Here is a 13,029-nt window from a genome sequence, read left to right as displayed (position 1 = left end):
AAATTGGAGCAGTGTGGCATTGGAGGCAAGTTGCTGCTATGGATAAAGGGGTGGTTGAGGGGGAGAAGACAGAGAGTGGTAATCAATGGACACTGCTCATCGTGGACTAATGTTATTAGTGGAGTCCCTCAGGGTTCAGTATTGGGGCCTTTATTGTTTTCTGTATTTATAAATGATATTGATGATGGTATATCAGGCTTAATGTCCAAGTTTGCAGACGATATGAAGGTTGGCAGGGTTGTCAAGGACACTACTGACACTATGCTGCTGCAACAGGATTTGGAAAGGTTGAGCAGATGGGCTTCGAGGTGGCAAATGAAGTTTAACATTGACAAATGTAAAGTACTACATATGGGAAACAGCAACCCCAGAGCAACGTATCAACTCTGTGGTACTACACTGACAGTGGTAGAGAATGAAAGGGACCTGGGGGTGGTGGTGCAGGCAGATATGAAGTTCTCTGAGCAGTGCAGACGAGCTGCAAGAGTAGCTCATGGTGTATTGTCAATGATATATAGGAATTTTTCTAGCAGGGATAAGGAGGTGATTATTCCCTTGTATAAGGCAATGGTCAGGCCACACCTAGAGTACTGTATACAGGCCTGGAGGCCTCATTTCAGGAAGGATGTAGAGCTGCTGGAACGAGTACAGAGAAGGGCAACTAGATTGGTGAATGGGACAAAGGGGTTCTCTTACGAAGAAAGGCTTAAGTTTTGCAAATTACAGTGTCTGGAAACTAGGCACCAGCGGGGTGATCTGATAGAGGTGTACAAAGCCTTGAATGGTTTGAGCATGCTCAATGCTGATGGGATTCTTCCTCTAGCTCAGAAAAATCACCTGAGAGGGCATAAATTCAAATTGAGGAAAGACAGATGTAGGATAGATGTGCGGAAATTTGCCTTTAGCCAGCGGGTGGTTGGTGGGTGGAACAGACTTCCATCCCTTGTCGTGGAAGTTGATAGCCTAAATAAGTTTAAGGCTCAGCTGGACAGGTATTTCGAACGAACAGAGGGGTGAAGTGGAAGTGGTTATTTTTATTTATTTATGTTACTTTTTTTTTTTTTTTTTTGGCTGATGCTGCATAAGCTTGCTTTCTTGCATCAAATGCCTCTACTAATGCTAATGCTAATGCATACACTCAAGAGCACCTCAACTAATTGAAATATAGCAACCTCTGCAGCAGGCCTATATAAATCTTTTTTTGTGGGCACTTTGATGCCAGCAAACATGAAAATGAGATGTTGCCTTCTATCGACTGGAAACAAGCAACCTGCATCTACAACCTACACATAGATTTGATCTTGATTCTCTCCTCATGAAGAAGATACAAAAAAACAGGAGCAGAAACTGCACTGAATTTTTGAGCCTTTTTTTTTTATATATATATATATATATTAAAAAATCTCAGCATTGTTCAAACTGCCCAGAATCCAATGTCATTAACATGATTAATCATCTGTTGCATCATGAAAGAAACTATGTGTAAGAAGATATGTTTTATACCTTTTACATTCTGTAAAACTGTATAAAAGTAATCCTAACCTGAATAATGTAAATATATACAGATTATTATTTTAATGGTATTGGAGCATGTTGCTCATATCTGAAATGTTCATTTGTGTGTAGAATCATGTGTTCTGGGCTGATATGAATGTTGTGCAGGAAATGAAGCTGAATAACTCAGAGGGGTAAAACCATACCTTCTGTATTAGATAGGCAAACTATATTGAGGACTTGGTTTAAATTGGCCAGCCACACCTATTGAAAAGGACCTCAGAAATTACTCCAGTTATTGATGGGAATTGAACCCAGACCTTTCCAAACAAACAAATGTTTATCATATCAACTGTGCTGCTACTTTATTAGGTACGCACAAATGGTTAGTTCCACAATGTTGCAAGTCACGTGACCACAGTTGTGGATATAAATGCAGAACAACCTTTCTAGTATCAGTTACGTGTACAAACCGTAGCAAGAATGGGGAAAAGGAGTGATCTAACGGATTTTGAACGTGGCATGGTAGTACGTGCAAGATGTGCTGGACAAAGCATCTCTGAAATGGCAGTTCTGAACCTTTCACGCACCAGTTTCAAAGGTGTATCGCGAATGGTGCAACGAACAGAAAACATCCTCTCAACAGCACTCTTGTGGAAGAAAATTCCTTGTTGATGAGTGTGGTCAGAGGAGGATGGCTAGAATTGTGCAAGCAAACAGACAGGCCACAATGTCGCACATCACGTCAGAATACAACCTTGGTGCGCAGAACAAAATATTGCAATGGACCACTAGTTGCACTTTGTCGCGAATGGGCTACAACAGCCGATGGCCACATTGTGTACCTTTGTTATCAATGAAGAACAAGAGAGCATGCCTCCTGTGGGCACAGCAACACCAGCACTGGACTATCGAGGATTGGAAAACAGTTGCTTGGTCTGACGGGTCGAAGTTCCTGGTGCATCATGTTGATGGAAGGCTCAGAATTTGGCTAAAACAACATGAATTCATGGACCAGTCATGTCTGATGACTACTGTGCAGTGTGGTGGGGGCAGTGTTATGGTGTGGGAATGTTTTCTTGGCACACGTTGGGTCCATTGATACTCATAGACTCGTGTCTGAATGTCACATCGTACCTAAACATTGTTGCTGACCAAGTGCATCCGTTCATGTTGACAGTTTATCCTCAGTCAGATGGTTACTTCCAGCAGGATAATGCGCCAGTGCACAAAGCTCGAATCACTATGGAATGGTTCCAGCAACATGACAATGATTTTTCTTTGCTGCAGTGGCCCGCTCAATTTGCGGATCTCAATCCTATTGAACATCTTTGGGATGGCTGGAAAGGGCTGTTCGCTGCAGGCCTACACCTCCGTCGAATCTCAAGGAACTGCATGACACACTCATGTCTGCATGGTACTCCATCCCTGCATGTTTTCAGCATGTTGTTCAATCCATGCCTAGACGAATTCAGGCTGTTTTGAAGGCTAAAGGAGGCTCGACATGGTACTCGGTAGGTGTACCTAATAAAGTGGCAGACAGTGTATTTATATAGTCAAACCTCCGAAATCTGAAAACCTCTGATCCTTGCTGGATATTGTAATTTTCTGGTGGTTACAAAAAAGGTGAAAGTACTGCATTTCTGTACTACAGCTTACTTTTGTAGTACTCTACAAGTTTATCCATTTTTTTTTTTTTTAAAGGGAAAAGTAAAATACAGTATGTGTAAAATGATAAAGTATAGTAAATTTACTGTAAACCTATGAAACAGTAAAAATAAAAAATGATTTCCTCTTCCAGAATATGTTACTGTTTATGTATGCTATGATTGAGAAGGGAAAAAGGGAAGGGAAGGGTTTCGCACATTCAAAAAAGAGAGGGGGGTGAAAAACACATGCATTGGTCAGGTCAAAATATTGAGTTGACCTGTCTGTGACTTCAGCCCCAGTGTCGAGTGTCTTGGACAATACACCTTTTCTCACAATAGATAAGGACCTGGGTATACATGCTGAAAGGCCATACTTTTCTTTTAGATGACATGTAGGCATATAGAAATTGAGCTAAATTGCAGTGTTGACATTGTTTAAAATGATGTGAAAGTTCTAAAACCATTCACTATTTGTGAAATAATAAGAGAAGTTTACCTCAATATAGCATGTAGAACACTTCTGTATGATACTCTCCAGAAATTAAAATAAAAAAATCAAAAATCTTGCATTACAGAAATAATTAAAAATCAGTTGAATGCAAAACACAAAAATCAATTGAATGCAATTAAAAATAAGAAAATTAAAAGAATTTAACGAAAATTCTCCAGGTGTAACCTATCAATACACACAATTATGGGGGATTTTTTGAACAGATTGGTGAAAAATTACATTAGATTAACACTAAGATACTCGGCCTAAAGTTACCATATTTCTTTTATAAAATATTGCCTTCAAAACAACATCGTTGCTAAGTTTGCCAGGGTCAATTTAAATCATAAAATTTTGGGCATAAAGCAACTGCACTTGCCACATCGTGTAATATCGTTAAACTTGACTTAAGATCTTGGTATTTAATAAACATAAATACCTTTCCCAGGTTAGGAAACTTCGTGATAAATTAAAAATTTATCTACATCCTAACGATTGGTCTGTATTGAAGACCTCCATAGATTTTCAACAGAGGAAGCACAGGCCTCAGAAATAAAATGTTAACAAATTGCAAACATTATCGGGAGGGTCAAGACACGTTCATACGAGTTCTAATACATTGTTGCGGGCTTACGACCAAGTGCTTACGAGTTGGGTGACGACCCCTGCATACACACAAAGTGTTATCACAGAATACGTCAGCTAGTTTGCGAACACCGCCCTCGCCCAGCATTCAACAAACCAACATATCAACAGATTACAAATCTTTCCTTGTGTATGCTATCGCATGACCAGATTTCACTTTTATCCAAAGGATTAAATTTTAATGTACCACCTCGAAAAGTACCTAAAAAACTGCATGATTGATATTGAATTTGGACTTTGTAATGTTCCACAAAAAGATTTATTTATTCCACAAGTTAACCAAGTGGCGAATAACATAAAAGAAACGCGACTTCCTAAATTGAATATATATGACAGTTCAGCTTTATGTGAACTTTGGGAAAATAAAGACATTATTATACAGAGGGCAGATAAAGGAGATACAGTTGTAATGTATCGATAAACCTGATTTTGTTAATAAGCTAGATTCAGTTGTTTCAGATGCCTCCACTTATCTTGAAGTAGACCCGGCACTTTTTACCAATTTGGTCAATCAATACAATAAAACGTTAACCACCTATTGAAAAAATGACTACATTATTATGGCTCAGTTAAAGGAATTGAAGGCCAGAACATACAATATTCCTGCACTTTTTGGTCAGGTAAAATTACACAAGACTGGATTTCCTATTCGGCCCATTGTTTCCTACAGAAACTTGGCATTTTCATCCTTGGTCACACATGTATATAGTATTATAAAACCCTTTAGATAGGCAATACAATTTGGGATTAAGAAGTACGATACATTATTTAATAACCTTAAGGACTGTAGACTTGGTGATAATGCCAATTTATTCTCACTAAGTGGTACCTCGTTATATATGAATGTAAACGTTGAATACACATTAGATATTATTTGGGATATGTAAAATAGTAACTCTATACCAATTAATTATATGAAGCTTCCTATTAAAGAAATTTTTAACTTAATTAAACTGTTAGTTGAGGCCAACTATATCACCTTTCGAGACAAAGTGTACAAACAAATTTTTGTTTTTCCAGTGGGATTGAGCCTGACCGGCTTAATATCAGAAATCTATCTCAACAATTGAGCATATACATTTGATGCCTTTTCGACCTCGTATCACATACTATGGGAGGTATTTAGACGATGTTCTAGTTATTACTGATAGTAGTACTATCCAAGACATTTTATATTCATTTAATAATATTCATTCTAGACTCAAATTTACATTGGAAAGGGAGGATACAGGTACTATGTCATTAAATTTTGTAAATTTCACGTTTACTCATTACTCTAATAAAATCCAATTTAACATCTACCGAAAACCTACAAACACCGGTATGCTTCTACATTATAACAGCTGTCACCCGTTCACCTACAAAAGATCGATTATCTGTGATCAATTTCTAAGTGCCTATAAATATTCAACGACAGAATCTGCTTTGTGCTCAGAAATACAACTATTAACCAGAAGGTTCTTAAAGGGGTTATCTCCTTGCTACAATAAACCGAATTAGGGTACAAGCTAAGGATAGGATACAAAATACTACACCAACCAACAATATTAATATCAAAAAATACTTTATTTCTGTCCTATATGTTGAACAGTGGCACAAACAGCTTAACAGATTCTTTAAAGATACTGAATTTAAAATTGTGGCTAGGCCAATACAGAAATTACACGTTATACTGAACAATCGCTCGGTTCTTTCAGCGTTCGCAACACAAATTAATGATCTGGTATACAACATTTCTTGCGGTGATTGCGACTCGTCTTATCAAGGTTCGACCCGATTTTCCTCTGAATATTTGTGTTAATCAACATGCAGCATCAGAATTAGCCTTTCATGCCGTTAATGAAAAACACTTATTTATTTAATGAGGCCAAAATACTTAGTGTCCGACATAATTATACACAACTTAATTGTAGAAATTAAATTACACGAGAATTCTGTTAATGTTCGCCAGCCATATCTGATCTGCAATTCGTGGGCTTTAACAAAAGCATATGCACGTGAAAGTGCATGTGTGAAGACAAATAATCCCTATTTCAGTTCCATGCTCACCCATATTTGGTAATTTTCATTCCTGTGATAACGACATACAGTCAAAGGGTTGTAATTAAGATTTTTTGACTTTTTCGTTTCAATTTCTGGAGAGTATCATAGGGAAGTGTTCTACGTAATATATTGAGGTAAACTTCTCTTATTATTTTACAAATATCGATATCAACATAGAGCGTATTGAGCATTACAGCTCTGATTCATACTGTCTAAACAATGAACATGTTTATTAAATCTATGCTAGGAGTTTGGTAAATAAATTTGATGAATTTGAGGTATTGCCCAAAACATCAAAGGCAGATATTGTTGGGATATCAGAGACGTGGTGTCACACAGATATAAGGAATGCAGAACTGGAATTTGGGGAGTACAACGTCTACAGAAAGGATAGACAGGATAGGAAGGGAGGAGGGGTTATGCTATTAGTTAAGAAACACATAAAATCCAAGGAAGTGAAGCCAGTCAACATCGCTGGACAGTGCAGTGTCGAGTCAGTTTGGTGTGACATAAGCATTGGGAGATCAAAATTGAGAGTAGGAGTGTGCTATTGGTCTAATGACTCTGATGAGTATAATAAGAAACTGTACAGGGATTCTTATAATCGGGGATTTAAATTTCCCAGGTATTGACTGGAATTTGTGGGTTGGTCACTCATACACTAGCAATGCTTTTGTGGATTTATTGGATGATTGTTTTCTACCTCAGCATGTTCAGGAGGCAACTAGAGGGAGTAATACTCTTGATCTGATTATCAGTAGTGATTCTTCATGCATTAAGAATCTGCAGATAAAGGAACCATTAGGTGACAGTGATCACAGTGTGCTGAAGTGGGATTTACTCAAAGAGGTAACTACCATCAGAGGTAAAGGGAAGGGTTTTTGTTTTCGTAAAGGCGACTACGATGGTCTGAGACGGTATTTAAATTCTATACGGTGGGAACAACTGATGATATTACCAACAACAAATTTAAAATGGGAAGCATTCAAAGAACTTATCTTGGAAGCTACTAGGCTTTACATACCAACTAAGAAATATTGTAAAAGGTTTAGGCCTAAATGGATGTTAGATGAACTAATGAGACATATGGCAGAGAAGAAAAATCCATGAGATACATATAAATTAATGGGTGACATGAAAGCCTATGATAGATATAAGCCGGTCTGTAACCAAGTCACAAAGGAGATTAATCAGATTATGAGAAATCTTTGGCAAAGGATGTAAAGAAAAACAGAAAAGAGTTCTTTGCCTATGTAAACTCTAGAAGGAAAGGGATGAATCAGATTGGTCCACTGGATGTTGATGGTTCAACAGTTGAGGATCCTGCTCAGGTGGCTAACAAACTAAACAAGTATTTTGCATCTACATTCACACATTTCATTCAGGAAGGGAAATGCCAGAGGTGAAGTAAACTCTGGCAGTGAGCTAGATGATTTTGTAATAACTGAGAGGAAAGTGGAGGAGAAATTGTTGAGGATAAACATAAAAAAGGCACCCGTGGTGGATGGGATCTATCCAGTTATATTAAAGGAGGCAGCAAAGGAAGTAAGCGAACCCTTAGCCATAATTATAAGAGCTTCTTTGGACTCAGGGGAGCTACCCATAGACTGGAGATGTGCAAATGTGACCCCAATTCACAAAGGGGGATCAAAGGCTGACACAAGTAATTATAGACCTGTGAGTTTAACTTCTGTTCCAGGTAAATTAATGGAGGCACTGGTTAAAGAAGCACTGCAAGATCACCTAGACAAGACTTCAGTTATAGCTCGGACACAGCATGGTTTTGTTAAGGGAAAGTCTTGCCTGACCAACTTGATTGGATACTATGATGCAGTTACAAAAGAACTGGATACAGGGAATAAGTTGATATCATATACTTGGATCTTAGAAAAGCTTTTGATACTGTTGCACATAGAAGACTGCTGCACAAATTGGAGCAATGTGGCATTAGAGGCAAATTGCTGCTATGGATAAAGGAATGGTTGAGGGGGAGAAGACAGAGAGTGGTAATCAATGGACACTGCTCATTGTGGACTAATGTTATTAGTGGAGTCTCTCAGGGTTCAGTGTTGGGTCCATTGTTTTCTATATTTATAAATGATATTGATGATGGTATATCAAGCTTAATGTCCAAGTTGGCAGACGATAAAAAGGTTGGCAGGGTTGTTTAAGGACACTACTGATGCTATGCTGCTGCATCAGGATCTGGAAAGGTTGAGCAGATGGGCTGAGAGGTGGCAAATGAAGTTTAACATTGACAAATGTAAAGTACTACATATGGGAAACAGTAACCCCAGAGCAACGTATCAACTCTGTGGTACTACACTGACAGTGGTAGAGAAGGAAAAGGACCTGGAGGTAATTGTGCAGGCAGATATGAAGTTCTCTGAACAGTGCAGACAGGCTGCAAGAGTAGCTCATGGTGTCTTGTCAATGATATACAGGAATTTTTCTAGCGGGGATAAGGAGGTGATTATTTCCTTGTACAGGGCAATGGTCAGGCCACACCTTGAGTACTGTATACAGGTCTGGAGGCCTCATTTCAAGAAGGATGTAGAGCTGCTGGAACGAGTACAGAGAAGAGCAAAAGGATTAGTGAATGGAACAAAGGGTTGCTCTTACGAAGAAAGGCTTAAGTTTTGGAAATTAGTGTCTGACGACTAGGCGCTGGTGAGGTGATCTGATAGAGGTGTATAAAGCCTTGAATGGTTTGAGCATGCCCAATGCCGATGGGATTCTTCCTCTTGCTCAGAATAATCACCTGAGAGGGCATAAACTCAAATTGAGGAAAGACAGATGTAGGATTGATGTGTGGAAATTTGCCTTTAGCCAGCTGGTAGTTGATTGGTGGAACAGATTTCCATCCCTTGTTGTGGAAGTTGATAGCGTAAATAAATTTAAGGCTCAGCTGGACAGGTATTTCGAATGAACGGAAGGGTGAAATGGGAGTGATTTTTTTTTGTTTTTGTTTTTGTTTTTGTTTTGGCTGATGCTGCATAAGCTTGCTTTCTTGCATCAAATGCCTCTACTAATGCTAAATCATTACTTTAGTCTGAATCTTCATGTACAAAATTGAGAGACTGTGAAACTGAATTATTCTTATGTTTTCATTCAAAAACTGAATGAAAACATGGGAATAAATGAATTATTCCATTGTATATTATCAGTGATTTGCTAATCTTGTTCAGAAATAGTAATGAGATAAATCTAAAAGCTTTCGTGACGTCATTGAAGTATGGTAATTAGTTAAGTTTCTAAAATCAAATCTCCCTGGACTTTTCCAACATGCTGCTTTTGTAAATGACCATTCCAAAAAATAATTTGCCAGTTCATTAATGGTTTGAATTCCCTCGTTTTCCTAAACATAGCTGAAAAATGGGTGGTTTTGGATAATGAATTGCTTGGAGCGATAAATAAGTAACCCTATAATTCTTATCTGAATGTTTATGGTCTGTAAAATAAATATGGATATTATTCTGGAAACCTGTATCATTTCAAACCTGAATATATATATATATGAATCTCCCAGAGATTGATGCATCTCCATTTGCATCATGCTCTCCTTGCCACCAGTGTGTAATGACTGTGGTTGAATAAATGAGATGAAATGAAAATCTGATCATAACAGCAGTATTTATAATTATTAACTTATTATCTGCACTGTGTTGTGTGATGTATAATATATACTTTTTTCTTTTATCATTATCCTTAGAACACCCAAGCTTGATGAAAATCAGGACCCCGGCCAAAGTTTAATGAATTTAATGAAGCAAATGTATGATGAAGGAGACGATGAAATGAAGAGGACAATTGCCAAAGCTTGGACAGAAGCAAGAGAAAAGCAGTCTACTGGAGAGGCTCCTGACTATTAATGGGAAAAAAAGAATCGAATTTTTCTTTCTTTTTATTTCGATGTGTAATTTCAAAAAGCATATAAAATAATACTATCTCAAACATTGTAAGTCGATAGCTTTAGAATTAATTACTTAATAAAAATAGTATTCTACAATGTTTTTTAATATATTTGAAGTTCAAAAATTTGAGGCGAACAGCAAATTAAAAAAAAGCAGCGTGTGTACTCTGTATGCACAAAAGATGTTTTATTTTAATGCGAAAACATCCTTGGCTTGGACGAGGTTAAAGGCGTTTAGGAATGAACAGAATCCAAACTTGTTTTAACATTTTTAAACACTTATTTTTTTTTGACAGTTTCATTGATTTGAGGTTGCATACATGTCCAATAGGTATTTTACTTACAATGGGTTTGTGATAGCTAAAATGTGATATATTCACTTGAGATTGTAAAGAGTGTAAATGTCTTTCAAACAGTCAATTATAGTTTCTTGATTAGTAGTCGATACAGATCTAGTAAGTAATTAACATTAGTCTAAATTTATTTTCTAAGAAATCAATCAAAGGGTTGGTTTGAGTATCCAAAGGACAATTCTTCGGTATGTTCATCAAAAAGTAAACTTTGTGGAACATTTTGTTCACCAGGAGATATTTGTAAATAATTATCATCACTCCACAAGCATTTGTTGTTGAGCAACTAAACTTTCTTCGATAGATATAGCTTCACTCATTCATCACATGTAGAAGCATCATCTTGTTCTGTGTCTTTATCGAAGAATGCTTCAACAGTCTTGATATACAGATGATACAAAGGAGTCATAAGTAGATACTTTAACCAAGCCCTTACATCTTGTTTGAGAACTAAGCCTATTAAATAACTCGATTTGTGAATTTTCTTATGTGTGATACAAATATTAACGCAATAATCATCATCTATTCTCTGAGGCAAGTGATTGATCATCGAAGTTACATTTACAGTAACATTTATAATTTGGCCACAAATTCCATATTGGCCGAAACCATGTCTTAGTCTTTCAATTTGCATCAATGGTATACGAGAAGAAATGAGATGCTCAGTCACCAAATCCAATCGAGGCAGATGAGGTGGAATAGCAGGATAAAACTGTTGCTCTTCAAAAATTGGAATGGAATCATTTTTGAGAGATCTTGACAAGTATTATAAGCCTTCATAGTTATGTCTGCAGTTGGAAATTCTAGAAGTAACGGATAACTTCCTGGAGTGCATAATTTTATACCTTCATACCATTATTGACCATAATTATCACAAACAGCTCCAAATGTATTTTTCAGAAATTGTTCAAATTCTTTACAGGAGGTACAGTCATGTTCGATGTTCTTGTAAATGATTTCATGCTCGAGTACTGTTGAAACATGTGGGGAGTCTACAACATTCAATTGAGCTGAAATATGATTTTGTTTCTTTTTGGATGATGCATGAAGCTGGTTGTTGCAGTATACTCTGTCTAGCCAGTTCAGGAATCAATTAAATTCTCAGGTAATTCAGTTGAATTCAAATCTTCTGGGTCAAAATCTTCAGGAACTCCTTGATTATAATTTTGTGCAGTTGATGGTCCAGCTTCTTGATGAGAAATCGATGTAGATGGTTGATGTTCATTGAAATCTTGAGAAGCAGATTTTATTAAACTGCATTTTTTAAGTGCTCTGTTTTTGAACTCAAAGCTTTGGTAGCTTTGAAGCTTTTATTCTTGCATAATTCTCTCGATTTTGCTGAGTTGTAGTTTTAGTCATCTTCAAGATACTCTTATAGGCTGTTAACTTAAATTTGATTTGGTATTTGTATAATTCAATACAATCAGTTAGTGATTTTCACTTGTAGAATAGTATGTCATAACCAAAAACTATTACAAGCGATTGTTTGTTGAAGGTTGTTTTATTCTTCCATTCTTGAATTAAAACCTTTTTTAATTTTTAAACGGTTTAATCGAACAGCTATTGAAATCTAACAGCCACTGAATTTATAAACGATGTAACCTCTTATGCTCATGCCTGCTAATTACTTACGCTACTTAGAAAGTTGATGTTGATCAAAATCTTGAGAAGCAGATTTTATTAAACTGCATTTTTTTTTTGTTCTCTATGTTTTTGAACTTGTTCTTTTGTCAGCATGAGAGGCTTCTTCGGTGGTTTTTGAAGCTTTTATTATTGCATAATGTTACTACCCGCTACTTACTCTGCCGAATCGGTTAGTGACTGAGTTAGCGCCATTTCTGTCTCTTGGTATGAACGATGTAACGTTTTATTCTCATGCCCACTATTTATTCTACCAAATCAATGTTAGTGACTGAGTAGGAAGTTCGTCATTTGCGTAAGAAAATTTCGTTACCAATTTTGATTTTGCTTCAGTCTGAAAATATAGTAGCTGCTGTCAAAGATGTTTTCACATCAAAAAACCCTACAAGGAATATATTTGGTTCCCAGTCATAAACTAGTACCTTGCCATGACATGTTTCCACTCTTTAATCCAAGATTATCCATTGTTTGTTTGGACTGTTACTTCCCGCTGCCTTACAATGGTCCTTTCATTTTCATATATTTTTCTAACCACCAACATGATGTGTTGGGCCTTCTGAGGCATAGAGGAAGGACAACTGGATGAGGTTCATAGCTCAGCATTGAAAGCCTTGGTGTTAAGAATATCAGATGTGGCCAGTGGTGGATCCATATGCACAAATCATTCATCCTCATCCCACAGTGAACATGCTGACTGCAAAATAACAGGTGCATTATAACCAAATTAGCTTTTGCCAAAAAAGCCCCAAACAACATTCCACAGATGTTCAATAAGTTGGGGTGGGGAGGAGTTGGCTCCAAGGG

At 37.0% G+C, this 13,029-nt stretch overlaps 1 protein-coding gene across 1 annotated transcript in view; it reads left to right on the top strand.

Annotated features, from left to right (window-relative positions):
- LOC150087721 (calcyclin-binding protein) overlaps positions 1-10,330 on the top strand; it is a 52,877-nt gene extending 42,547 nt beyond the window's left edge. Inside the window, exon 6 of the mRNA XM_090369918.1 lies at positions 10,034-10,330. Coding sequence (XP_090226044.1) covers positions 10,034-10,193 — 160 coding nt within the window. The 3' untranslated portion in view covers positions 10,194-10,330. The remainder of the gene's footprint in view (positions 1-10,033) is intronic.
- The last annotated feature ends 2,699 nt before the right edge of the window (positions 10,331-13,029 follow it).

The sequence above is a fragment of the Mastigoproctus giganteus genome, chromosome 3, assembly GCF_048544385.1.
Source record: "Mastigoproctus giganteus isolate SK-2022 chromosome 3, ASM4854438v1, whole genome shotgun sequence".
Lineage (NCBI taxonomy): Eukaryota > Metazoa > Arthropoda > Arachnida > Uropygi > Thelyphonidae > Mastigoproctus > Mastigoproctus giganteus.
Note: the sequence above shows the minus strand (reverse complement) of the source record. Positions and strands in the feature narration are given on the sequence as shown.